Source organism: Arabidopsis thaliana, chromosome 5 (genome assembly GCF_000001735.4).
Source record: "Arabidopsis thaliana chromosome 5, partial sequence".
NCBI classification, from domain to species: Eukaryota; Viridiplantae; Streptophyta; class Magnoliopsida; order Brassicales; family Brassicaceae; genus Arabidopsis; species Arabidopsis thaliana.
In genome coordinates this window covers 25,806,362-25,832,761 of record NC_003076.8, presented here as the reverse complement: position 1 = coordinate 25,832,761, position 26,400 = coordinate 25,806,362, and the positions used below count along the sequence as shown (strand labels likewise).

The following is a 26,400-nucleotide window of genomic DNA, read 5'->3' as shown; positions in this document are numbered from 1 at the left end:
TTTAAAGTGTAAAACATCTCTGAAGCGATAACACGTATAATGCATACAGATAAAGCAAAAAGTTACCTAAAGATATATAACGAATATACAAATATCTCTAGTACTTCCCATTTCTTAAGAAGCCTTTTCCCCCAAATCTTCGTCACTTAAAATTTTTGGTATGATTAGTCAATTGATTGAGAAATATTAAATTCCAAATATTCAGGTGATCTCTAAAGATTGTTCTTCTTGGCAATTTGAAAGTTGTAGCAAAGACGAAAGTAATAAAGTAACGGTCATATTAAATTCATGAAATACGATAATTTAAATAGAGATTTTACGAAAGTAGTTAATGCAAATGTAAATCATTCAACAAGGCGATCAAGAATCCCGGAGACAACACCACAAATACGTCTCAGACTAGCTTCACGCCGGCGAATCTCCACCGGATAAGCCAACCCTTTAACCCGCCTAAAAATATTCCGGCAAACATTAGGATAATCCTGCGCCGCCAACACATGCATGGAGGCATAGTCATAAGCTTCATCATCAAGATCTTGAATCGTCAGCCGGAGAGAATCAGCGGCGAGAGCATACTTCTCGGAGCAATCTTGTAAGACCTTTTTGAGAACGGTGTCTTTTACGGTGGCGGATAGGTTTCCAGCGATGTAATTTGCGGTGGAGGTGGCGTTTGTCATACCAACGCCGACCATAATGGAGGCGAGACCTTTTGTGTCGGCTGTGGGACTTCTTGGGTCGGATTTGAGAGCTGAGACGCAGAATTTGTAGTAGTTTGTGGTTTTGCAAGTTGATTCGATTATTGTTGTTGTGTTGGATTTGGCTGAGATTAGGGTTGATGCTGAAAAGGTTAGGGTAACGAGGAGGAGGAAGATGAGAGAAGAAGCCATTTCAGGAAGAAGGTTTTGAGCAACTGTTTACGGAGAGATAGAGATGGAAGAAAGAGGATTCTTGTCTTTATATTCTGAGCAGTTTCTTGAATTACATATTTTACAAAATAAATACAAATGATAACGTTTCCGTTTATCATTTGTAATTGCACTAAATGAGGAATGATTTTCGCATGTAGTGTGGTAGTTTATACTAATATTGACCTATCAAGATTTAAATTCACATGATGCAAATTGTTGGTCAAATAATGAATTAAATTAAAATACGTTTTTCCAGCTTCGTCATTTCATTACATTTGAGTATCTTTACTTTATTTTTGAAGAATTTAGAATTGATGATATACGAACAAGATATTTGTCGATGAATCAATCATTGTAGGTAAAAGAATCAGCCACTTCAACACGTTATTTCCAAAATTTGATAACTAAGTTTTGTTTGCTCAACCAAAAAAATTCTGTCTGTTTTAAAGATTTCGTCACTCTTTTCTCATTTTTTCTTACAATTATACAATTTCACATCATTATTATGAAAAAGGATACACGGTGTGTAGTAGCTACAAAAATTAGAAAGATGAATATATGTCACCAAATTAAATCATTTTATTTAAATTTTCCCTTTAGTCAAGTTGCCATATAAGTATATAACGTGTTTACATGTGAACAACTGAAATAGGAATCAATTCTATTTTTCTTCATTCGAATTTCAAAAGTAAGTAAGTCATCCACTTCAATTCATAACCGAAAAATAAAAGTAAATTGATAGTATGTAAAAGTAAAACATTCTTTAAGAAAAATGAGATGTAAAATTTCACATACAAGATACAGTAAAGTGACCATGTGAATCTTTTTTGTTCATAAAAAATCATTTTGGTTAATCTAGAGGAACATGGTGTGCGAATCTATGACCATAACTTCAAGGACACGATGATGAGTTGTGTTTTTCGTCTTTGCTTCTTGGAACTTTGTGATTTTTTGATCTGTGAATCTTGTGATTAGTACGAATCATAAAGCCTTGTTTGGCTGTTTCCCATTCACGACAAAATACTGACTCTGTCACTTATTATTTATCTCTCATTATCTCTTTAGTTTTTATAAATTGTTTGCTCCTACTAATCATTCTTTAAATGTAACCTGGCGATTATAAAACTAAACATAAGCCAACAGTTATAAAACGTGTATTAACGACGGTAAGAGATTTTTTGCACCCAAAAAAAAAGGACGGTAAGAGAGACATATAGTACAGGCCAATTATAAAGATAGGCCCAATTGAGCATTCAAAGTTGTTATTGGGCCACACTCCTTCCAAATGATGTTCTTTATCCGTATGAGAAAAGAATCCACCCGGAAAAAATCTCCGACCCGACTAAAGAAATGGGATCGTCTGCGGATACAGAGACGGCGATGATAATCGCCACACCGGCGTCGAACCATAATAATCCGGCAACCAACGGCGGAGATGCGAATCAGAATCATACTTCTGGTGCGATACTCGCTCTCACGAATTCAGAATCGGATGCTTCGAAGAAGAGAAGAATGGGGGTGCTTCCGCTCGAGGTTGGTACTCGCGTGATGTGTCAATGGAGAGACGGAAAATACCATCCGGTGAAGGTTATCGAGCGCCGAAAGAATTATAATGGTGGTCACAATGATTACGAGTACTACGTTCATTACACAGAGTGTATGTCGTTTCCTCCTTTCTCTATCTGAAATTTGTGAATCTAGGGTTTATAGATTGGAGCTGAAATTTCGAAGAATTGAATTAGAGGGCTTTGCAATTCAAGTTGTTTTGAGTATCACAACTCTTGTGAAACTGCAGTTAATAGAAGATTGGATGAATGGATTAAGCTTGAACAGCTTGACCTTGATTCAGTAGAGTGTGCTTTAGATGAAAAAGTTGAAGACAAGGTATTAGCCATTTTTCTTCAAAGTCTTGAGCTTTCCTCTCCGTAGTTTGCACTGAAACATAGAAGTTTGTTTGTGGTAATAGGTGACTAGCTTGAAGATGACACGACACCAGAAACGGAAGATTGATGAGACTCATGTAGAGGTAAAGTGATTGGTTAAGTTAGTTAAACTTTGTTGTGGTTTTAGTGAACTGTGTGGCATGCTATATATTCTGATGTTTTTCGATATTTTGTATAGGGTCATGAAGAGCTGGATGCTGCCAGTTTGCGTGAACACGAGGAGTTCACGAAAGTGAAGAACATAGCTACGATTGAGCTTGGGAAGTATGAGATTGAGACGTGGTACTTCTCTCCTTTTCCTCCAGAATACAATGACTGCGTGAAGCTCTTTTTCTGTGAGTTTTGCCTCAGTTTTATGAAGCGCAAAGAGCAGCTTCAAAGACATATGGTGAGCAACTGTTTTTTTTATCATTTGTAGCATTTTAATTGTTTTGTCTTTACAGTTATTTTTAGTTTCACACATACCTTTTATGGGTCATTCTTTTTACTTAAGTTTTGCTCAATCGTCTTTTATCTATGCAGAGGAAATGCGATTTGAAGCACCCCCCTGGGGATGAAATCTATCGAAGCTCTACTTTGTCAATGTTTGAGGTAATAGATTGATGTTTTCATCCTTAAACTGTTTGCTTTAGGCTTACGATACTTGTTTGGAAGCTAATAAATGTATTTAGAATTGAATTTTCACGACCTGGGAGTTTATTTGTAATATCTTACAGGTGGATGGCAAGAAGAATAAGGTCTATGCACAGAACCTCTGTTATCTGGCAAAGTTATTTCTTGACCACAAAACTCTTTACTATGACGTTGATTTGTTCCTGTTCTATATTCTCTGTGAATGTGATGATCGTGGATGCCACATGGTTGGATACTTTTCAAAGGTATCAGCACACTTTGGCTCTTGGGTCTGTTATATACATGTTCTGTTTCAATTTGATTGTCTGATGAAAAAAATGCAATTTCTGTTGGTACAGGAAAAACACTCAGAAGAAGCTTACAACTTGGCTTGCATCCTTACACTTCCTCCATATCAAAGGAAGGGCTATGGCAAATTCTTAATAGCCTTCTGTGAGTTTTTGTTTTTCATTCAACTCTTCTTATTTGTTCTCACCTCTCTCTATAAAGCTTACACGTTATATTGTGTTATAGCCTATGAACTCTCAAAGAAAGAGGGCAAAGTCGGGACACCGGAAAGGCCGCTCTCTGATCTAGGGTTAGTGAGTTACAGAGGTTACTGGACTCGGATTTTATTAGACATTTTGAAAAAGCACAAGGGAAACATATCTATCAAGGTATGTATATCTATATATCCGTAATGATCCTTTTTAGCCTATCTGTCAACAGAATAATTCATATATTCAACTTTTTTAAATGTAGGAGCTGAGCGACATGACAGCGATTAAAGCAGAAGATATATTAAGCACCCTGCAGAGCTTGGAACTGATACAATACAGGAAAGGACAACACGTAATCTGCGCGGATCCTAAGGTACTGGACCGACACTTGAAAGCGGCAGGCCGAGGTGGTCTTGATGTGGATGTGAGCAAAATGATATGGACTCCTTACAAAGAGCAGAGCTAAGAGGGCATTACACTTCAAATAGTTATGGTTATGGTCTACTTTTAATCTGCATATCCTTAGATGACTTTTGTCTGTAACAATTTAACACGCACTCTGTTCAATAGATCTTGTAACTGTAGGAATCTTTTGTCTGGATGGTAAAACGATCAGTAGTAACTTTGGTGTTTCATTCTTGTTCCATTCTGATTGACAACAGTTTGGTTAAAATTTGGAATATTTGAAAAAATGCCGAAAGAGAAGTTTTATAACTAAATGTTAAAAATTTCTGGCTTTCTACTTCGGCTAGAGATCTCCGGATATCAAAAACAGAAAAGATATCAAGGGATATGTGAAAACTATAATTAAGATGACTATAAATGAGATGTAATGATACAGAACAAAAAAAGTTTGGAAAATTTTAGTTAGGGTTCTTTGTGCTCCTTTGAACTGCAAATACACTCTGGATATGGATTCTCATAAAAGGCTTCTTCAGTTCTAAACCGTGCACGTCCTTTGATCCCCTGCGTTGGTCCTTTCCTTCTCCTCGGTGCACCTTGTCTGCAAAACCGATCAAACAAATCCTCTTCTCGCATCAAAGATGTGCTTTTTTTTATAGGTTTATTGTTTAAGAAGCAAACGTATGACTCTTTTGCTACCTGTCTTTATGCATTTGATTCACAAAATTGGACAACTTTGGTCCTTCTTTTAGCTGTCCTCTCTCCATCTTAACGAAGAGTTTCACTAGTCCTTTCCTGCATACAACACCAAACTTGTCATGGCCTATAACAAAATGACTAAAAGATTAATGCTTTTTTTTAAGGTAACAGAAGGAAGGAGATAGAACCTGTCGGGAGTGATAGTCCTGCGATGCCCTAGAAATCTGCGGTGACCTTCAACTGCTCTTGCCATGTTTCCAGAATGTGAAGGAACAAACACATCACTCTCAACAGAAATTATGTAATCAAGAGCAGCCGTTTTAGTCGCATGGCCAGTGAAACCTTTTAACTCTTCGTTCCCAGCAAGCGTTTCCTACAAAATCCAGTACATGAAACATAAACATTTATCATCTTTAGATTGTCAGTAACATGAAAGATTAGAGGTGGTTGAACAGACCTTAAAAACCAGATTTGGGAAGCGCGACTTAAGCTCAGAGAGTCTATCATCACCCCCATAGATTTCCCCTGCTGCAATATATATGACTGTTGACTGAGAATATCCGAGACCTTTCAGAAATATTCCCACTTCTTTTGGAGTCAATGGACAAAGGCCTTCCTCTCTCTGCTCTGTTGAATTTATACTTTTGATCTTCCAATGGCTTGTACTTTCCCTGTGACCAACAGATAACATATTGAGCTTGAAACTGTAATTTTATCCCATGAAGACGTTTTGCATGTTTGCTTTGTTAAGAATAGATGCAGAGAGTAATCAATTACCGCATTACTCTCAGTTCTTCGGATTCAGCATCAGTGAGACCATAGGTGCAACCAGTGAAAGCCAACATATCTTTCTCATATCTCAGGTGCAATGCAATATATCTCCCAGCACGTGACTTGAGTCTCTCAACCAGCTTCTGTGGTGTCACCGTCATGATTGCTCAGAACCCACAGTCTACAGGAATCCCCATAGGACACCTCTTAAATGCATAAACTATGTTTGATAGAAAAAGATGTATCCATTCTCCTATTCTATCATTACACACCTCTTAAATGCATAAACTATGTTATTGCAAGTTCTATCATTTGACAATGAAAACTCGTTGACCCAAACGATGGTTTTGAAACTTCTATATAGCTATTCGGTACCCAAAGAGAACATTAACTTGAAATCTTATGTGTATGAAATGAATTTTATGTTACTACAGCCTATCTATGTTGTGTACAAGACAGGAAAAGGGTCCCAACCTGTCCAAGGCTTTCAATTGCAGGAGAGAAGCAGAGACCACGATATAGTACACGACATCTCAGTCTTTGAACGTCGATAGGCAGGTCATTATTTGCAAGGCGAGAATCTGATTTTGCGACATGGATGACCTGCATTGTTATTATTCTATCAGCAGTTGAATGAAACAGCAAATGCAAAATGTAAAAGAAGTTGCTTAAGACCGACCTTGTACTCCTTCCACAAGTGAGTCATTTCTTCATAATATCCAACACTAGACCAAGAAGTGAAATGCTTCCTTGCTCTAGGTAGAGATTCCACTTCCTTTGGGAGCTTTTTAATAACCTTGACATCTCTTCGCAATGATTTAATGAATTGTTCCTCGTCAAAAATATCTGAAAAAACACTGAGACATAGCGAAAATGTAAGTTAGAAATAGTATAAATCTCATAACCACTAATTAAGTAAGCTGCATTTTTTGTTTGTTTGAAGTTTCAAAATACCTTGAATCTTGCCAAAACGATCGCTTATCCAGCTCAGGAATGACTAAAGTTGCATTCATGATGTGCGCAACAGCCACTATATCTGCTATCTGTACAATAACATGCTTATTGAATCACTTTGGTACTAAGCAAGACAAAAAGAATCATGAAAACAACAACTTAAATGGTTTTACTTACACCAGTACGCATTTGATTTAGTCCACCATTACTTTTCACTGTTATATAATGATCTGATTCTGAAAATTCTGCAAGAAACGAACTTGAAATCAATCAAAAGCACAGTTCTGAATTCATAAACAAAACCCAAGATAGATCCATCAGAAATTGGAAGTGAGCTTCTTTGGCATACCTTTGTATTTCGGAGTAGGTTTGACACATGGATGCAACCCAAAGCTGAAAGGAGGAGTCCAAAGTTGAGTATTTTCATACGGTTTCTGCAAATTCTGAAGCTCAATAAAGTTATGCTTTCTCAATTGTTCCGATCAAAAACCAAATCAAGTCACCTCATTTCTTCATTCAAATCCACAACCCATGAAATATTAACAACTTTACCTTCCTAGGAGGCAAATACGGTGGCGGAAATGATTCTGAATCGATTAGATCCCGATGATGTTGTTGTTGATGTTTGGTGTGGTCATCATCGGTTTGAATGTTTCTGGAGCTGAAGACGAGAACCCAGATGGTAAAAGCAAAGACGAAGATCAAGTAGAGAGAAATAGCTTTTCTAGAGAAGAATCTTGCTATTGAAGAAGAATATGAGATTATCGAGCGAGATGAGTTTCTGTGTTTCACCATCTTCGATGAAGAAGACAGATCTACAACGGTCTCTTTCCTCCTCCGGACATCGAGCTTTTGCTTGTTCAAAACCAAACCGGTTTTGAAATTGCTGTTTTACCGGAATTTTTGATAACGTCCGGTTCTCGCATCACCGGTAATAACAACATTTTAAAAACACCGTTCCAAAGATACCGGTATCTTCATAATTAGTATTTGATAGTGAACCAGTGGTGGTGTTCGGTTAAAATAAAACCGATAATGCGTCTTCGAGAAACTGTTTAAAACGCGGCGTTTTCAAGCTTTTGCTCGTTCAAAACCGGTTTGGTTTCGAAAATTGCTGTTTTATCGGAAATTCGATTGGTAACGTCCGGTTATCGCATCACCGGTGCGATTCCTTTTCCAATTAATGTAAACGCACCGTTTCAAGTGCACAGCTCCAAATTTCACCTCTAAAAACCTTATAGACTTTATATATTTTTTTTCAAATTTAACTAAAAAGGGTTATTTTGAAAATGCACATCTCAAAGAAATATTTTTGAAGAAAAAACACACACCAAGAAAGCATTTCTCAAAAATTCTCAACATTTAAAACCTTTTAATTTTTGTTTGTATAGTAATATTAAGCTCATGTAAAACTTAGAGCTTTTACTTTAATAGAGCCAAGTGGCTTTAAAAAAAAAATATGTTGAATTTAAATTAGAGACTAAGATATCAATTTTTTAAGGATAATTAACTCATTCATCTTTTTTTTTTAAAGATCATATTTATGACGATTTCACGATTAAAGTTATTTTTTTTTTGATTTTTTTTTATTATTTTTAATCTATAATCACAAGTGAACTTTTTTGAATTACACATTTGTTATTTATCAATATTAGGTAGGTTAAATTTTGGATTTATGTTTGATTCATTTTTTTTTTTGAAAAACATCGTCTTTGGCATCCGTAACCCTAGGCACAGATCTGCCAAAAATTATCATCAGCTTGATCTATACAATCTATAAGTTTACTTGATGTCTTGTACAAATCATACACAAACATAATCTTATACTATTTTGTTTGCGCTGATTTGATTGGTCTCCTATATTGCAGTAAGTTGTTATCGAGGATAACTAAGAAAATGTGAATCTCTCAAAATGTGGAAAGTATAAGTGAGAGAGATCGTGAGGTACTCTCTAAGCTTTTTGACGAGATATGTCCTTGTCCTTTAAAACGGTTTACCGATCCTTTTCTGTCACATTCAAGAAACGATGCAACCACAAGTAAACCCACGTTGAAAGAAAAAGGTCAACTGACATCAATTAAAATATATAAATTAAATTGTTTGCAAGCTTTCAAGTCAATTGGCTCATTTGGTTGAGATCTCTATGACTTGACCCACCTAGTTCAAGTTTGAACCTTCTTTTAGATCTCTTTTTATGTTTTTAGTATTATTTATTCCTTGGTCATAACCCATAATTCAATTATTTTGATTTTTTTTTTCTTTTTCTTCATGCGCATTTATTATGTTTATAAATTAACCAAATATTTTTAATTTAAATGATGATAAAAATATCATTTAAAAATCTGTAATTGGAAATTTTGTTTAAATGTGATATGTTATATAAAAGACTAAGTATTTAGAGAAATATACGGTTTTATATTACAATATTTTGACCCCGGTAAGTTCCTTATCTTTTTTTACGTCTTTGGAGATTTACATATATTAGGAACAATATACGTAGTATGATTAAGATTTAAGATGGCTAAATTTATTTGGATTAGATTCTGTTCATGGATTTGAAATTTGTCTTCCCTAGACATCATACTCGGAATATTACCGTTTTACTAAGATTTGCAGACATCAACAACCCATTTATTGGGCCAAGCCCGTAGGTTTGTGGCCCACTTGACACCGCTACCGAGAAACATAAAAAGAAGAAGATTAGCGCCAACCTTGTTCTCTCTTTAATCTTCAGCAAGCAAGCATCTAGTTTTCTCGACCGATCCAAAACGATGCCTAAGTTCAGCGGTAAGATATATATGTTTTCTCTGGAAATTGTAATCTCCTTGTCCTTGAAAGCGTTAGATCTGTTGTGATGCAGTTTGGAATTTGATGTGATCGATCTTTCATAGCAAGTTAGTCGATCTAATCAGTTTTGTAATATGGTAAAACCTAGGAGGAGGGCATAGTACAGTCTTCTTTTGGGATGTCGAGGATTGCCCGGTCCCTGATGGTCTCACTGCTGAGGCTGTTTGGCGGAACATGAGAATGGCCCTTGCGAATAATGGTGAGTATCTTGGAAGGTGCGAAATCACCGGTTTTGGTGATTACTCTCTGGCCACGAAACACGCTGGAATCGGGATGATGTGCTCCCCTTTAGGTCAATTACACACACTCTCTCTATCTTTTACATATATATATAGGTATGTATCTTGTTGTTGATCCTGAGTTGATAATATGGTTTCAGGAGACAGACGTACCAGACAGAGCAAGATTTTAGTGGAATTTCTTTGCCGGGCAATCAGATCACCTTCCCAAACAAAATTTGTGCTGATCCTGGGAGACATCTCAGGCCACTCGGGGATAAAGATGCCAGACTTGAGAAGATTATTGTAGACTTTCTTTGCTGCGCAATTGGCAATCCTGAAATAGATAACTTGATGCTCATCGTGGGAGACCTCTCGGGTCACAGTGAGTTCGAATTGGCTGCTCACCTTATGAGATGTCTAAATTTCACTGTTTTCTTAGCACAGCCTCAAAACGCATCACAACAGCTACTTAAAGCTGTACCTACAAAATGGCTTTGGTCAAGCTTATCAGCTGCACGGAACGCTGAGCTAGCGTTGAATGCTAAGCTGCTGAACGGGTCGAGTTTGAAATGATTGTGTTGCTTTTTATGGGTCTCCAACTTCTCTGCGTGCAAAGATCCTTGTAGCCTTCTTCTACTCGGTCTGGCTCTGCCTAAGATCGCATTTGACTCTTTTATTCAAAGGTTTCTGGTTGTTTTTATGTCTTTTCTATCTGGTATGCATAATAACTCGGATCTTTGAGTATTACTTTGCATCTATCTATTTTGCTTTCCCTGTTTTGTTTAAAACTCCTAAGTCGTAACCAATGCTTTCCTCTTAACCATTAACCAATTTGAAAGTTTAGCAAAAAGGTCATAAGTTTTTGATTCTTTTGGAATCATCCTAATTAATAGAGAGAACATGTTGTGAAACTGATGCATGACCAAGCAAAAAACAAAATTACCGAGACAAAAAGTCCCCTTTTCTTTTGCTTTTAACACGGAACCATCCGATTCCACAACCAAAGCATGGAAGAGGTTTTGTCATATGATCCATGTTCAACCTTATCGACGTCTTTTACAATTGTGTACACATCATCTATATCATACATACAGAGCAAATGTCTCTTAGTTGACTAGAGAATGAACCAGAATATATAATGATACATATTGAAAGAGTTTCCTTTATGGATTGAGAAAGAGCTTCACCGGTTCGGTATCTTCATAATTAGCACATTTGAAAGTCAACCGGTGATGTCCGGTTACAATAGAACCGGTAATCTCTTAAAACGGCGCGTTTGAGAAACTGTTAAAAACGCACCGTTTCGATCGTCTTTTTCAATCTTCGTGAAGAACCCACCAGCTTCAAATTTCACCTCTAGAAAGTTTGTTGCTATCGTTTCTCTTTGCACTTAGAAATCGAGGGGAAATTTTTCCCAGCTCTAATCTAATGACTGAACAATGACGTTTTATATCTCGAGCTCGTTAACTCCAACCCATTTCTCGAAACCCTTAAACCCTTCTAATACCCTCTTCCCCAGTCAATTTCGAGGTTCTCTGTCTAGTTTCGTCCGTCGAAGAAAACCAACGGAAGCTAAATTAAGCTCCAAATTCAATCTTTTTCCTTCACGAAGAAATGGTTTGATTACTTGTTGCAGTACATCGAGCTTTGAGTCTACTGAGTCTTCAGTTTCACAGGAAGAAGATGCTGAGTCCAATCGTCTATTTGAGGTTTATCTCTATTTCAAATTATAGCTAGAATTATCCAATTCTAGGGCTTTCGTTTCTAGAATGCAAAGTGAAGAACTTGCAAGCTAATAAGTGATACTCAGTTTCGGACTTTGATCGTATACTTGTGTAGTTTCTGTTGAAGAGGTTATGTTTGCATTCAATACTTGAAACATTTTTTGGTTGTAGCTTAATTGATATACTTATTCCTCATTTTGTTTAATGGAGTTTTCAAAGCTTTAATTCGTTTTATCTTTTGGTTTTTGTAGAAGTTACGAGAAACTGAAAGAGAACGACTTAGCAACATGGAAGAGCTCGAGAGAAAGGCTAATGTACAATTAGAAAGGCAGCTTGTTATGGCATCAGATTGGAGTAGAACATTGTTAACCATGCGTGGCAAGTTAAAAGGAACAGAATGGGATCCTGAAACCTCTCACCGTATCAATTTTAGTGATTTTATGAAGCTCTTAGATTCCAACAGTGTTCAATACATGGAATATTCAAATTACGGACAGACGATATCAGGTGAGAAGTTTCAAAAAGTTTCGATACATTGCATCTAACTGCTTGAAATCTAGACATGGTGTTCTTGAAATCTTTTGCCTAAGTTTTGTTGTTGTTGCAGTGATATTGCCTTATTATAAAGATGGGGAGCCCCTAGGAGAAGAAGAAGATTCGAAAAAGGAGATAATTTTCCGTCGTCACATTGTGGACCGAATGCCAATTGATGGTTGGAATGATGTATGGAAGAAGTTGCATCAGCAGATAGTAAACGTAGAGGTTTTCAATGTAGATGTGGTTCCAGCTGAAGTCTATACTACAGTTGCCACTTTTGTGGTTTGGTCTATGAGACTTGCCCTCTTTGTTTCGCTTTATGTTTGGATCGACAGTATCACGAGGCCAATCTATGCCAAACTAATCCCTTGTGATCTCGGAACCCCTACCAAAAAGATAAGGCAGCCCCTCAAGCGCCAAGCACTCGGTTCCCTAGGCAAGAGTCGGTATGTTTAGAAATGCTCGACTTCCTTTGATATTGACCTCTTCTGCTCAAGTTTGTTGGATCTAAGTTTATGTTTGGTTCTCTCTGTAAGGGCAAAATTTATATCAGCAGAGGAGAAAACTGGTGTTACTTTTGATGATTTTGCGGGTCAGGAGTATATAAAGAGGGAATTACAAGAAATTGTGCGAATTTTAAAGAATGATGAGGAATTTCAGAATAAAGGCATTTATTGTCCGAAAGGTGTTCTGCTTCATGGACCTCCCGGAACGGGGAAAACTTTGTTAGCCAAAGCTATTGCTGGAGAAGCTGGTTTACCTTTCTTCGCGGCAAATGGAACCGACTTTGTTGAGGTGAGTGATTGATTGTGTCAACATGAATAACAGTGCTAAATATCTTGGTTTTTTAAGGTCTTGAGTTAATGGAGTTTTCCTGTTTTTGTTTAAATCTCTCAGATGTTTGTAGGAGTGGCTGCATCTCGTGTTAAAGATCTTTTTGCTAGCTCTCGGTCATATGCGCCATCTATAATCTTCATTGATGAGATTGATGCAATTGGAAGTAAGCGAGGTGGACCCGATATTGGCGGGGTAAGAATGCAATGCTTTCTTGTTCCGGAAATTAGATTTTAGTATAAGAGATTTAACTTTCTTTAGAAATGTGTTACTCACTGAATAGGGAGGAGCAGAGAGAGAACAAGGTTTGCTTCAAATATTGACTGAGATGGATGGATTTAAAGTTACTACATCACAAGTAATGTTTCCCTTTGCTATATAGTTTTTTTTCAATAAACAATACTTGCTAGTAATCATGGATTTTGTCAGGTATTAGTCATAGGTGCAACAAATAGATTAGATATCCTTGATCCTGCTCTATTGAGAAAAGGTCGTTTTGACAAAATCATAAGAGTTGGTTTACCGTCAAAAGATGGTAGATTGGCGATATTAAAGGTAATTAATTTTACTTTTCTGGATATGACGAGTTTTGGTTGGCTTTGTGCTTTAACGAAAAGTTCTGTTTGTAACTAAAGGTACATGCTAGAAATAAATTCTTTCGATCTGAGGATGAGAAGGAGGAGTTGCTGCAAGAAGTAGCTGAGAACACGGAAGATTTTACCGGAGCAGAACTGCAAAACGTTCTGTAATATACAATGCTACAGCTTCAACTATGTATTTAGATGCAGAGGGAAAAAAACAGAAAACACTGATCTTTGGTTAATTGTTTACAGAAATGAAGCTGGAATCTTGACAGCTAGAAAAGATTTGGATTACATTGGAAGAGAAGAACTCCTTGAGGCGCTTAAGCGGGTAACTAGTGTTTGATATCCAGTTTATCCATGCTTAGGTGCTGCTTTAGCAAATTCTGATTCCACTCCTTACAGCAAAAAGGGACATTTGAGACTGGACAAGAAGATAGTACTGAAGTTCCAGAGGAACTGAAGTTGAGATTGGCTTACCGAGAAGCAGCTGTTGCTGTTCTTGCTTGTTATCTCCCAGATCAATATCGTCCAATCAGCGAGGTTTATTAAGAAACTTGAGTGCAGTTTCCTTCATGTGTTATTTTGAATTATAGCATTACTAAGACCATTTTTTGTATCATGTGCTTCTCTCTGCAGACTGACATAAACTCGATTAGAAGCCAACCAAATATGCGTTACTCTGAAACTTCAGGAAGAGTTTTTGCGAGAAAGTCAGATTATGTGAACTCAATAATCCGTGCATGTGCTCGTAAGTTGCAAAGCCAAACTTGTCAACACTTTCTCTTTTTCGTTATAGATCACAAAAATCTCTGTCGCTTACTTCATCCCCTTGTTTGTGTCGTATAGCTAGAGTAGTTGAAGAAGAGATGTTTGGAATAGAAAACCTGTGTTGGATCTCTGCTAAGTCTACTTTAGAAGCTTCACAGCGAGCGGAATTTCTGATTCTTCAGACGGGAATGACTGCTTTTGGAAAAGCTTATTACCGAAACCAAAGAGACCTCGTTCCTAATGTAAGTTTTATATATGTACTTGTTACCTCTTTATTTTTAGCTCTTGAGAATCTCAGAAACACCAATTTCGATTCTCCTTCGTGTATAGCTTGTTCCGAAACTTGAGGCATTACGCGATGAGTACATGAGGTTTGCTGTTGAGAAATGCTCATCAATCTTACAAGAGTATCAATCAGCCCTTGAAGAAATCACAGGTTTAGAATAATATCATATCCTCTCTGCTTCGTCATTGCAATGGCAGATATCACCATACACTCAACAATCTTAAAGAGTGTAATAATATTTTCAGATGTGCTTCTTGAGAAAGGAGAAATCAAAGCCGATGAAATCTGGAACATTTACAACACAGCTCCAAGGATTCCTCAAGTTAGTTATCTTTCTCAATCTTATCTCTCTGTATTGATTTTTTTTCCGGTTTTTCCAGATCCTTTGATTCATGAAAACAGAAACCCGTGAGACCTGTCGATGAGTATGGAGCTTTAATCTATGCGGGAAGATGGGGAATTCACGGTGTATCGCTTCCTGGAAGAGTAACATTTTCACCAGGAAACATTGGTTTTGCAACATTTGGAGCTCCTCGTCCCATGGAGGTATGTAGTAGAAACAAACCACTCATAGATCATAACAAGATTAAACTTTTTTCTTCTCTTATATAATACTCTTGTGCTATGTTTGATGCAGACACAAATCATCAGCGATGACACATGGAAACTAGTGGATGAGATTTGGGATAAAAAGGTTGAAGAAATCAAAGCAGAAGCTGTTATTCAAATTGAAGAAGAAAAGAAGAAACCTCAGATTTTGATGGCAACCCATTTCTTTTAAAATCATTTGTAAGTTTCTCAGATTCACGGTTTTGTTAAACATCAATAACCAGCCAGCAGTGTCCAGAAATGCTAACATGAATTGCTGATTTGTTACTGTTTTTTTTTTGTTTTTCAGTTCAGTTTTGCGGTCTCAAGAACATCAAATGAACAAAGCTCTCCAGGTGAAACTTTAGAGATTATTATGTATCATGTAAAACATAGAGATCTGTAGAAAAGAGTGTTAGTGGAATCACACTAGTTTATTTGCTGAGAAAAATGTCAAATGTGATCATTTTTATAAAATATTTTGTTATTTTTATTTAATTGATGCAAATTTGCTTGGCTGTGTAGGGCATGGGCCAAAACAAAAAAAAGAAAGTAGATACAATCTCATCTCACTTTTTTCAAAATCAGATTGCTTTTTTCATGACCAATTTGGATATCATTATCTATATTAACAATCATAGAAATGTTGAAATACATTTGCAATTTGAACACCTAACCAATGGCGACAATAAAGTCGCAGGTCGATATCGTCAATACTATAATCTTTGCATGTGATATTTTCCTTCTTCTTTTTTTCAGCTTCTACATTTTTTATTTGAGATTCAATCTATACATATCTGCAAGAAACCAAATTAAAAAGCATCTTAATGTCATACATTAGACTGTGCAACCAACGCTTGGAGTGACGCCACTAATGGTGTTATTGAAGTTCCTTTATTACTTAGTGTATAACTTATTTTTTATTCGTGGCAGGTTTGCACATAATTACATAGCCTTAATGCTAACATGTTATTTTCATGACGATCGGATACATACACATAACCGAATATCTTATCCAGTTTTGATAATTATGAACAAAATCTTTTTTCAAAATAAAATAATGATGATGAATATATACAAGGTTACATATATAATGGGATTATGGGACATGCCTCTTCTATTTTATATTAAGAATATTTTGGGGTTTGAGAAATGTGAACAATTACAATAATTGACAGTAGTTATGTCTTCATCGATCCTCGCCTCACCTGCTCTAACTATAAATAATAGGGATGTCTAAAAAGTCACATGCCCTGTACAATAACATCATCTACCTTATGTATATTATTCAAAGATTAGGTCAATTTTTGTTGTTGTAAATAAATGTAAAAGACAATCTTGAAGAAATTATAATACTATACCCAATTGTTTCTTTATGAAAAAGTAATCTCTCCGAAAAGTTAAGATTCTAGTGGCGAATCATGCAAATTTAAAAAAATTGCGCACAATACAATGGTAAACTGATAAGTAAGAAACGACAATTAGATGATTGATATGCATCATAAAAATAGTGGAACAACAAAATAATTGACTAGCTTTCTTAAAACACTAAACGCGAAAAATGGTATATACATTTGATTTTTAATTTAAACAAATGAAAATAGTAAAATAATTGAGCATATATTATGATTCCGTAAAATTATGCAGCCGAGCGCATATGTGAACTAAAAACACATGCATTTCAAAAACGTTTATGTGGATAAAGTTTTCATGAAACTCTTTAACAAAAAAAAAAAAAAAAGGTTTTCATGACACATTTGGAATTATATGATAGAGACATTGTTGTAACGTAGTTAAGACGTAAATAACCTAATTGATATCTTTGTCCCCACCATTTGCTAACACGTAACCATGCAACTTTAATTTGTTTTTGATTGGAGCCAATATATATGTAATATTATCCTAAATATGTATGTCTCCAAATGCTGCAAACCTAACTACTCATTATTAAATAAAGCCAAATTGATTTTGATTTTAATAATGTTTGTGATTGGAATTTATTATCAGACCAGGCTTTATTGTAGTAGCAAATTAGCAACCGACATTAAACTAGTACTAATATAAAATAGACATAGTTATTACTTAATGCTAATTAATCCAAAAGGAGAAGTATACTCATAGTAATAGTTAGAGCTCACCTCATGTTTTCCTGTAAAACAATAATTAATATTTGCAGACATTACTTAGCAATCATTATCTTTGTGACTTTATTTAGTTTAACGAATAAAGTGTAAATCCCTTTTTTACTTGTGAATTAAATGTGTCCTATGCAAAGTCCAAACAAATAAATCTACTCATTTCTTCTACTTGTTATATATGTATAGGTGGGTTTTTACTTTTTAGTTTATACAAATATTTCTGAAAATCCCTTATTACAAATAATGATAATAATTTGTTAGCACATGTGACAATACTTGCAAGTTGCAACGTTTTAAATCCTTTTTGGCTTTTTCGGTTAAAGCTTGCAACATTTCTTTGGCGACACTAAATCTACATGTAATTTTTTTATAAATATACATATATCGTCCGTAAAAATGTCTGAGGAAATTTTTTGTTTCTTGTTTTGTTTTATTCAAATTTGGAAATTGTGTTTTATTGGTCCAAGCAAACTAAAATAAAATCAGACACATGCATTGGATGTTGATGTGGAAATTCGATCGCTTATCTGTTATATATTGTTGTAATACATATTTTCAGAAAATATTCAAATAGTAAAATCCAAGTGGTGCATACTTATTTTTAAAAAAATTCATTTGTAAAAATACAAATATTAGCCTTCATATGTTATGAGTCAAATCAACTGTTTAGCTAATTGGATTTAGTTGAAAAAACCTACGCCAAAAAGTAAACAAAAGCTATAAACTACGAAGTAACTAAATGTTTTAGGACTATAGAATCTTCCATTACTAGATGGATAATTTTAATCATGCTTCCCATTAAGCTTATGTTTTCATCAAATTAAGTATATAAAACGGCGTTAATTGAACTAATTTATATGTAGATCAAGTATAATGTGAATGAGTCACGCGCATGAAAAAACTTAAAGTGACAGGCTGTCATGCAAATGAAAACAACTGTTGAAACTTGAAAGTCGAAAACCATTAAGATTCACGGGCTCGAAACAAAGAATGCAACTTGCTCTTGGACCTCGACAAAAACTTACCATTTGATAACTAATACGACACCGTCACGGGTCACTACCAAACACTTTCGCTTATTGGGGATCTATGACTTTTCTTTTTACACACACAACGTAAAATGGTGATTAGTTACTGGAAAACTAGACTTAATTGTCACATTGTGAACAGTATATAATAACAATTTTTAGGGCATTCACTTTTGTTAAAAGATGTGTCTATGTGGGATCATCAACTGGACCACATTAAGCTAAATGATTCCACATAAGTTTCAGTATTTCAAAGTAATCTTAAAACACTTTGTCTTTCTTGTTTACACGCAATAGTTAGCCACAGCTCTTAATGATCATTTTCAACCAAAAAACGACTTAGCAAACTCTCTCTTTCATATATGCACACGACACAGTCCATTGGACTCAATCGTGTTGAGTATCCAAACCACATATATCGAATTGACCATACCTTAACGCTTAACCAAACATAGTTATTTCACCAATTATCTATAAAGATATTGCTACACTTAAAGAAGATGCCTACTTCTTGATAAAAATCTACCATGCTTTTGGACGTGAAGAGATACACAGACCAAAAAACTCAAAGATCTCGTTATTTTGAAAAAGAAAAGCATATGTAAAAAAGTTTGATATGGGGTCGTCTGAAACATTGTACTCTATAGCCAAACGAAATCTATACTTACAATTTTATTTTATACCGAAAAAGGTAAGTTTATACGTTGAGACAAAAAGAAATAAGTAAATTTTATACGTAGAATATTCGATGTACACTTTATGTATAAAGTTTAAACCCACTATGCTTTATTCCTTTTTGTTGCAAAACTATATAAAGTAAAATCAGATTTATGATTTAACAAACACATGACAGAGGTCATAAATCCTAATACTAGTATCCACAAACACCGTATGGTCCGTATCATTATTTCTTTCCTCGAAGACCGTATCATCTTTTTCACATAATCTTAATTATAATAGGTCAAAATAAATAAATAAATGTCACAATAATTTATATTAACCACAGATTCTTTAGTGAGAGCGTAGTAGTAGCTTACCACTCTTTATTACTATAAAACCAGTCTCACTAAACCAAAGCCAATATCCCAAGAAATCGAAACACAAAGCAATGGGCTCTTCTTCTCCATTAACAAGGAGAAACAGAGCACCACCATCCTCTGTTTCCTCTGTTTATCTAATCTTTCTCTGTTTCTTCCTCTACTTTTTAAATTTCTCAAACGCTCAATCATCGCCGGTTTTCGCCTGCGACGTAGCTGCAAACCCTTCTCTCGCCGCCTATGGTTTCTGCAACACCGTTTTGAAGATCGAATACCGAGTCGCTGATCTGGTCGCGAGGCTCACGTTGCAAGAAAAGATCGGGTTTTTAGTGAGTAAAGCTAACGGCGTGACTCGTCTTGGGATTCCAACGTATGAATGGTGGTCTGAAGCACTTCACGGCGTTTCTTACATCGGACCCGGCACGCATTTTTCTAGCCAAGTTCCCGGAGCTACGAGTTTCCCGCAGGTTATACTCACCGCCGCTTCTTTCAACGTATCTCTGTTTCAAGCCATTGGCAAGGTAATTAATTTTTTATCCACTTTTGATTTTTGTTTTCAAAATTTTATTTTCGTCCTTTGCTTTTATTCTCTTTTTGGATAATGGGAATATCTTACTTATTATGAAACTGGGCCTCTCCTTTTTTTTTGATCTTTCGTTTGGTACAAGTAAACACTTTACAACACGTTATACTACGTCGTTTTCGTACCTGTAACCAATAATGAATTTCTCCCCACACCTGTTTTCAGTGCCATGATTAATATGATTATGATTCATGGTTAAGTTTCAGCTCATTTCTTCTAAGAAATATAATAAACCGAATATGGTTTTGTCAATACAATTTCAAACCGGATTGGATACACATGGCTTTTTTGAATGACATTGGTATCACTTATTTGTTAAGGTCGTCTCAACGGAAGCGAGGGCAATGTACAACGTGGGATTAGCCGGACTAACGTATTGGTCACCGAACGTGAACATATTCCGAGATCCAAGATGGGGAAGAGGGCAAGAGACTCCAGGAGAAGATCCATTGCTCGCTAGTAAGTATGCTTCAGGGTACGTTAAGGGTCTTCAAGAGACTGACGGTGGCGATTCTAACCGTCTCAAAGTCGCCGCCTGCTGCAAACACTATACCGCTTACGATGTCGATAATTGGAAAGGCGTAGAACGTTACAGTTTCAACGCCGTGGTAAAAATCTAAAAGCTAAAAAGACATTTTCCAGTGTTTTAACTGTTTTTGTCAATTGTGTATGTGATGTTGTGGTTTATTTGGTTAATCCGGTTCAATGGTACTAAGTTCGGGTTGGGTACAACATTTGGTTAGACCAAATACATTTTTGAGTGTTTTAAGTAACTTTTTTTGTGCGTTTGTTTTGATGGAGTAGGTGACTCAACAAGATATGGATGATACGTATCAACCACCGTTCAAGAGTTGTGTGGTTGATGGGAATGTGGCGAGTGTTATGTGTTCTTACAATCAAGTTAACGGCAAACCGACATGCGCTGATCCAGATCTGCTCTCTGGTGTTATCCGCGGTGAATGGAAATTAAATGGGTAATGATCTGATCTGATCCGATCAGCTAAGTTTAAATCCTTTTCGTGTGTTTTGGTTTTGATTTTGGTTCTATTTTTATAGGTACATTGTTTCAGATTGTGATTCAGTAGATGTCTTGTATAAGAACCAACACTATACAAAGACTCCAGCTGAAGCTGCAGCCATATCTATATTGGCAGGTTTGGATTTAAACTGTGGTTCATTCTTGGGTCAACATACAGAGGAAGCAGTTAAGTCGGGTTTGGTAAACGAGGCAGCTATCGATAAAGCGATTTCGAACAACTTTTTGACCCTTATGCGTTTAGGATTCTTTGATGGAAACCCAAAGAACCAAATCTATGGCGGGTTAGGTCCTACCGACGTTTGCACGTCTGCGAATCAAGAGCTAGCAGCAGATGCAGCAAGACAAGGCATTGTTCTACTCAAGAATACTGGATGCTTACCGCTTTCTCCTAAATCGATCAAAACACTAGCCGTGATTGGACCAAACGCGAATGTCACCAAAACAATGATTGGAAACTACGAAGGCACGCCGTGTAAATACACAACACCACTACAAGGACTAGCCGGGACGGTATCTACAACATATCTACCAGGCTGCTCCAATGTAGCTTGTGCTGTAGCGGATGTAGCCGGCGCCACGAAACTAGCAGCCACTGCAGATGTGTCTGTGCTTGTGATCGGTGCCGATCAATCAATCGAGGCAGAGAGCCGAGACAGAGTCGACCTGCATCTTCCTGGACAGCAACAAGAGCTGGTGATCCAAGTGGCTAAAGCAGCAAAAGGACCGGTCTTGCTCGTCATTATGTCCGGTGGAGGTTTCGATATTACATTCGCTAAGAATGACCCAAAGATCGCCGGAATTTTGTGGGTTGGTTATCCCGGAGAAGCCGGTGGTATCGCCATTGCTGATATCATCTTTGGCCGTTATAATCCAAGTAAGAGACTCTGTTTCAAACCGGTTTTTGTAATTGCAAATTTGAATAAACCGGTTTTGGTTATGTAGGTGGGAAATTACCGATGACGTGGTATCCACAGTCGTATGTAGAGAAAGTTCCGATGACAATAATGAACATGAGACCCGATAAAGCAAGCGGGTATCCGGGTCGGACTTACCGATTCTACACCGGAGAAACAGTATACGCATTCGGAGATGGACTCAGCTACACCAAATTCAGTCACACTTTAGTCAAAGCTCCAAGTCTCGTTTCTCTCGGTCTCGAAGAGAATCACGTTTGCCGATCATCGGAATGTCAATCGCTAGACGCGATCGGACCGCACTGCGAAAACGCTGTCTCCGGCGGTGGATCGGCGTTTGAAGTTCATATCAAGGTACGAAACGGAGGAGATAGAGAAGGGATTCACACGGTGTTTCTATTCACGACGCCGCCGGCGATTCACGGATCGCCGAGGAAGCATTTGGTAGGATTCGAGAAGATTCGATTGGGGAAGAGGGAAGAAGCGGTGGTTAGGTTTAAGGTAGAGATATGTAAAGATCTGAGTGTGGTTGATGAGATTGGGAAGAGGAAGATTGGTTTGGGAAAGCATCTTCTTCATGTCGGAGATTTAAAACATTCCTTAAGCATTAGAATCTGATTCTATATTTTTATTTGAGGAAGAAAAAAAGAATATTAATATGCTTAAGCTTTTGCAAGTTGGAAAAGAAAAGTAATAAAAAAAAGAAATTGTGAATCTCTTTAAAATTATAGCATTAGTAGCCGAAAATGTGGGGCATATATAAACATAATTCGAATATCTAAAATATATCATGTGTAATTCATGTGTAACATAAATCTAGCTAATATCAGTTAGAGTTAGATTTATGTTTGGTATTTCAATTTAAGTAAATTTAGTCTTTTTTTTTTTAATTAGTTGCTCAAACTAATAATTCTGATAACAAGCAGATAAACTCGTAGTATATCCCGATCAAAAATAAATTAATTTTTATTTTCTTAATCTAAACTAAACCGGGTTTTGTGTCGAATTTAGGTGATTCGACTCAAATATGAACAACATTTACCAGAAATCAGGGTTATTATTACCGGTTTATTGCGGTTTACATTTTAAATATAAATAAGATTCACCTCTAACAGAATATATCACGTTTTCCTTTTTTTCTGAAACTGTAAAACTCTCTCACAAAGCAAAAAAACCAAACCTAAACAAAAATCTAGAAAGAAAGATTTCCGAAAATCTTTTTAATGAAAAAAGAGCAGACAGGACGAGAATTCGCTTTTCTGAATCCTTTAGAGTATTGTTTTCTCCGTCGAATTCGCATGAACACTTGAGCTCAACAAGGTCAGATTCTCTTGTTCGCTTTTTTTTTTTTGATGAAGAATTCGACTGTTGTGTTGATGCTGGTGCTCTGAATTTTACAGACGGCGTGGAAGTGGACGGTGAGGTAGTTTTTTTTAGTTTTTGAAAGACATGGCGCAAAACGGGTACTTGGTTCCAGCGGATCCTTCGGCGGTTGTGACGGTGAAGAAGAAAACGCCACAAGCGTCGTGGGCTCTTATTGACGCGACGGGACAGAGTGAGCCACTCGATGTTGATAAGTATGAGATCATGCACCGTGTCCAGATCCACGCTCGCGATCTCCGGATTCTAGACCCCAATTTATCTTACCCTTCCACTATTCTTGGCCGAGAGAGAGCCATTGTTCTCAATTTGGAGGTTTGGTTCTGTTTTTTGGTTCTTCAGGCATTCATTGTTTCTGGGTTTTGTTTTTGTTTCAGAGTGTAATTAGTTTTGTTCCTTCTTCTTTATGCAGCATATCAAGGCTATTATCACTTCCGAAGAGGTTAGTAGTTTACTCTTTGATTCCTTTGCTTACCACACTTAGATTTGTAGGGTTTTTGCAGTAAAAAGTTTCGATTTTTATTTTGTTAGGTAGATTTTTTTCTGAATATGCAGATGTTCATGTTAAAGTTTGATTCTTTCTTGTAGCCAGTTTTTCAAAATGCTGACAATGTGTTAAGGAACTTGAGCAATCACTGAACTAGGCAAAAATTTGGCTAATTTTTCAGTTCTGTTCTTACTATGCTATAGTGTGTTGAAAGTTCATAATATCAGCCAGGCTTTGATCTATTTAGCACTATGGAATGCTTAGAGGAGTATAGCTTTTGAGTTCTCTTCTTGTAGTAATGACTTGGGCTTATTACAGGTTTTGCTTCGGGATCCGTCTGATGAAAATGTTATTCCAGTTGTGGAGGAGCTTCGAAGACGCTTACCTGTTGGAAATGCATCACACAATGGTGGTCAAGGAGACGGGAAAGAGATCGCAGGTGCTCAAAACGACGGTGATACTGGTGACGAAGATGGTATTGTCCCTAGAGACTCTTGGCTCTTTTCCTAAACCATCTAAACTCTGTGAAATTCATCTCCTTTTTGATGACCCTTAATTTGCCTTTTCATATATGTTGAAATGTCTGCTTGTTGCAATATAGAATCCCCATTTGAATTTCGGGCGCTGGAAGTAGCTTTGGAAGCAATCTGTAGCTTCTTAGCTGCAAGGACAGCAGAATTAGAAACAGCTGCTTATCCTGCTTTGGATGAGCTTACCTCAAAGGTAGGTACCTCAATGATTTATTATCACCAGTGATCCAGTTTTCAACTACATTTTTACATTCGTCTTGTAGATTAGTAGCCGTAATTTGGATAGAGTTCGGAAATTGAAGAGTGCCATGACTCGGTTGACAGCTCGGGTTCAAAAGGTGAGCAGGTATCTTTTTCTTATGACTTATGAGTATTTGTAAAGTTTGTAATATGAATAGAGAACTAAGTAGCTTCATCGCCTTTTGCAGGTAAGAGATGAACTCGAACAGTTGCTGGATGATGACGATGATATGGCAGATCTTTACCTTTCAAGGAAACTTTCAAGTGCTTCCTCACCGATTAGTAGTATTGGTGAACCAAATTGGTATACTACTTCCCCAACAATAGGCTCTAAGATTTCAAGAGCAAGTAGAGCGAGTTTAGCCACAGTTCATGGGGATGAGAATGATGTTGAAGAACTTGAAATGTTACTCGAGGTTTGTTGATCCTGCACAAAATCTTTTATCTGATTCTGATCTATCTTCCATTCAAATGCCAAGTCCAAATACACACGTCTTGATATCTTTACAGGCATACTTCATGCAGATCGACAGCACTTTGAACAGATTAACAACAGTTATCCTCTTGCTCCCTTTTCTTTCTGTTCTTTTTTGCAGACTTTTTTTACTTTAAAAACTTAATTTTTGACTCTGATGCAGCTACGTGAGTATATTGATGACACAGAGGACTACATTAACATCCAGGTATCCAAAAACGAAACCTCAAAATTTTTAACATGTTCTTGAAATCTGAATATAAGTCATTATATTAAAAGCTAAAACTCGTCGGTTTTCTATTCACAGCTTGACAATCATCGGAATCAGCTTATTCAGGTACGTGAATGTCGAAAGCCAAAGTTTTTTTAATATGTCATCTTCTTTTGTTGATCATCTTCAAAATCCTGCAGTTGGAGCTAGTGTTAAGTTCTGGAACAGTTTGCTTATCGATGTACTCTCTTGTCGCTGGAATTTTCGGGATGAACATTCCATACACATGGAACGACGGTCATGGATACATGTTCAAATACGTAAGAAACCAGAATTCTATTCGCATGAGGATGAAATAAAGATCTCTCTCAAGATTAACTTATGTTTATCGGGGTTTTTGGTTGTTGCAGGTGGTGGGCTTGACGGGGACACTTTGTGTAGTCGTGTTTGTGATCATAATGTCGTACGCTAGGTACAAAGGACTTGTGGGATCTTGATGGCTGAATTTGGGTTAGATGGAGAGATTGTGAAGGGGCATTGGGCAGATCTTGTTTTCGATTATTATACTTGTGGTCGTTCTGAGTTTTGAACGAGCTTCACAATTATTTTAGTTGTCGCATCATAAAATTTAATCAAACATATTGAAAAAAGCAGAAGCATTGTGACTTGTAATTGCAAAGATAAGCTCTACCATCGATTCCTTACAATTAGAGCATAGAAATCAAATTTAGGATCCTTGATTCCTTATTAGCTAGACAACTTTTCAATAATTATCGGTTGAAGCCCGTTTAGACCCGCGGGCTTAGTGCCTATTTTAATATCGCTAGTTGATGTTATAACGTTTCTATTTGAAGTCTCTTCATGATTTAGGTTTCCATTGTCACACACAAAAATGGTGTGTTTTGGATTCTCTTGTAAGTCTTATCAAAAGAGAAGTTTTTGAGATTACATTGGCAGAGAAGATTGGGCTAGAGTTGGGCCTGTTGATGTTTATTTTGAACAAAGTCAATTTAAAATCCATCCAATAAGGAGCTTTAGAAGAAAATATTTTATAAAATAAAAATGTATGCATGCGAACGAAGAAACAAACTCTGTCCTAAACCCTATGCTGATGAAGTCAAAACCTAAAAACATGATGTAAAATATTGCAACAAGGCTTT

General features: G+C 36.5%; 7 protein-coding genes and 1 long non-coding RNA gene across 11 annotated transcripts; 5 read left to right on the top strand and 3 right to left on the bottom strand.

The window, feature by feature from the left end:
• Positions 1–30: 30 nt before the first annotated feature.
• On the bottom strand, positions 31–1,127 carry C/VIF2 (cell wall / vacuolar inhibitor of fructosidase 2). The gene has a single exon (NM_125858.4). The coding sequence runs from the start codon at positions 885–887 to the stop codon at positions 345–347; it is 543 nt and encodes a 180-aa protein (NP_201267.1). The 5' UTR covers positions 888–1,127; the 3' UTR covers positions 31–344.
• Positions 1,128–2,092: 965 nt separating this feature from the next.
• HAM1 (histone acetyltransferase of the MYST family 1) lies at positions 2,093–4,602 on the top strand. The gene is made up of 9 exons (NM_125857.3): positions 2,093–2,565; positions 2,704–2,792; positions 2,875–2,934; positions 3,030–3,239; positions 3,374–3,442; positions 3,568–3,729; positions 3,823–3,916; positions 3,998–4,140; positions 4,226–4,602. The coding sequence occupies exons 1-9, from the start codon at positions 2,259–2,261 to the stop codon at positions 4,427–4,429; spliced, it is 1,338 nt and encodes a 445-aa protein (NP_201266.1). The 5' UTR covers positions 2,093–2,258; the 3' UTR covers positions 4,430–4,602.
• Positions 4,577–7,765, bottom strand: AT5G64600 (O-fucosyltransferase family protein). The gene is made up of 11 exons (NM_125856.6): positions 7,342–7,765; positions 7,139–7,232; positions 6,967–7,034; positions 6,790–6,878; positions 6,515–6,692; positions 6,310–6,438; positions 5,842–5,978; positions 5,522–5,735; positions 5,253–5,437; positions 5,065–5,160; positions 4,577–4,966 (listed from the first exon to the last, which is right to left on the bottom strand). The coding sequence occupies exons 1-11, from the start codon at positions 7,582–7,584 to the stop codon at positions 4,831–4,833; spliced, it is 1,569 nt and encodes a 522-aa protein (NP_201265.3). The 5' UTR covers positions 7,585–7,765; the 3' UTR covers positions 4,577–4,830.
• A 1,795-nt stretch (positions 7,766–9,560) lies between these two features.
• Positions 9,561–10,430, top strand: AT5G64590 (NYN domain protein; the record flags this gene model as incomplete). Its single annotated transcript, NM_125855.1, has 4 exons — positions 9,561–9,576; positions 9,725–9,971; positions 10,016–10,239; positions 10,297–10,430. 4 exons carry the CDS (start codon positions 9,561–9,563, stop codon positions 10,428–10,430), a joined length of 621 nt encoding a protein of 206 aa, NP_201264.1.
• Positions 10,431–11,194: 764 nt separating this feature from the next.
• On the top strand, positions 11,195–15,844 carry EMB3144 (AAA-type ATPase family protein). Its single transcript, NM_125854.4, has 17 exons — positions 11,195–11,566; positions 11,833–12,088; positions 12,189–12,564; positions 12,655–12,913; positions 13,016–13,147; positions 13,236–13,310; positions 13,382–13,507; positions 13,588–13,697; positions 13,786–13,864; positions 13,939–14,076; positions 14,173–14,284; positions 14,383–14,546; positions 14,635–14,740; positions 14,836–14,912; positions 14,993–15,136; positions 15,228–15,379; positions 15,489–15,844. The coding sequence occupies exons 1-16, from the start codon at positions 11,297–11,299 to the stop codon at positions 15,369–15,371; spliced, it is 2,568 nt and encodes an 855-aa protein (NP_201263.2). The 5' UTR covers positions 11,195–11,296; the 3' UTR covers positions 15,372–15,379; positions 15,489–15,844.
• A 3,269-nt stretch (positions 15,845–19,113) lies between these two features.
• Positions 19,114–22,787, top strand: XYL4 (beta-D-xylosidase 4; the record flags this gene model as incomplete). 3 transcript variants are annotated; one of them, NM_125853.3, is made up of 5 exons in its annotated part: positions 19,114–19,902; positions 20,285–20,572; positions 20,769–20,938; positions 21,021–21,877; positions 21,946–22,787. In NM_125853.3, exons 1-5 carry the CDS (start codon positions 19,453–19,455, stop codon positions 22,533–22,535), a joined length of 2,355 nt encoding a protein of 784 aa, NP_201262.1. In that variant the 5' UTR covers positions 19,114–19,452. The 3 variants fall into 3 exon arrangements, with proteins under 3 accessions (NP_201262.1, NP_001331902.1, NP_001331903.1); NM_001345643.1 differs by having other exon boundaries at positions 19,114–20,572; NM_001345644.1 differs by lacking the exon at positions 21,946–22,787 and having other exon boundaries at positions 19,142–19,902; positions 21,021–21,945.
• On the bottom strand, positions 21,029–22,464 carry AT5G64572. Its single transcript, NR_143370.1, has 2 exons — positions 21,958–22,464; positions 21,029–21,887 (listed from the first exon to the last, which is right to left on the bottom strand). It is a non-coding gene; the product is annotated as an other RNA (long non-coding RNA).
• A 263-nt stretch (positions 22,788–23,050) lies between the features above and the next one.
• MGT9 (magnesium transporter 9) lies at positions 23,051–26,064 on the top strand. Of its 2 annotated transcripts, NM_180938.3 has the most exons (12): positions 23,051–23,237; positions 23,318–23,612; positions 23,710–23,739; positions 24,103–24,259; positions 24,386–24,507; positions 24,578–24,652; positions 24,743–24,970; positions 25,065–25,109; positions 25,193–25,237; positions 25,337–25,366; positions 25,441–25,560; positions 25,651–26,064. In NM_180938.3, the coding sequence occupies exons 2-12, from the start codon at positions 23,367–23,369 to the stop codon at positions 25,735–25,737; spliced, it is 1,185 nt and encodes a 394-aa protein (NP_851269.1). In that variant the 5' UTR covers positions 23,051–23,237; positions 23,318–23,366; the 3' UTR covers positions 25,738–26,064. The 2 variants fall into 2 exon arrangements, with proteins under 2 accessions (NP_851269.1, NP_201261.2); NM_125852.2 differs by lacking the exon at positions 25,651–26,064 and having other exon boundaries at positions 23,167–23,237; positions 25,441–25,641.
• The last annotated feature ends 336 nt before the right edge of the window (positions 26,065–26,400 follow it).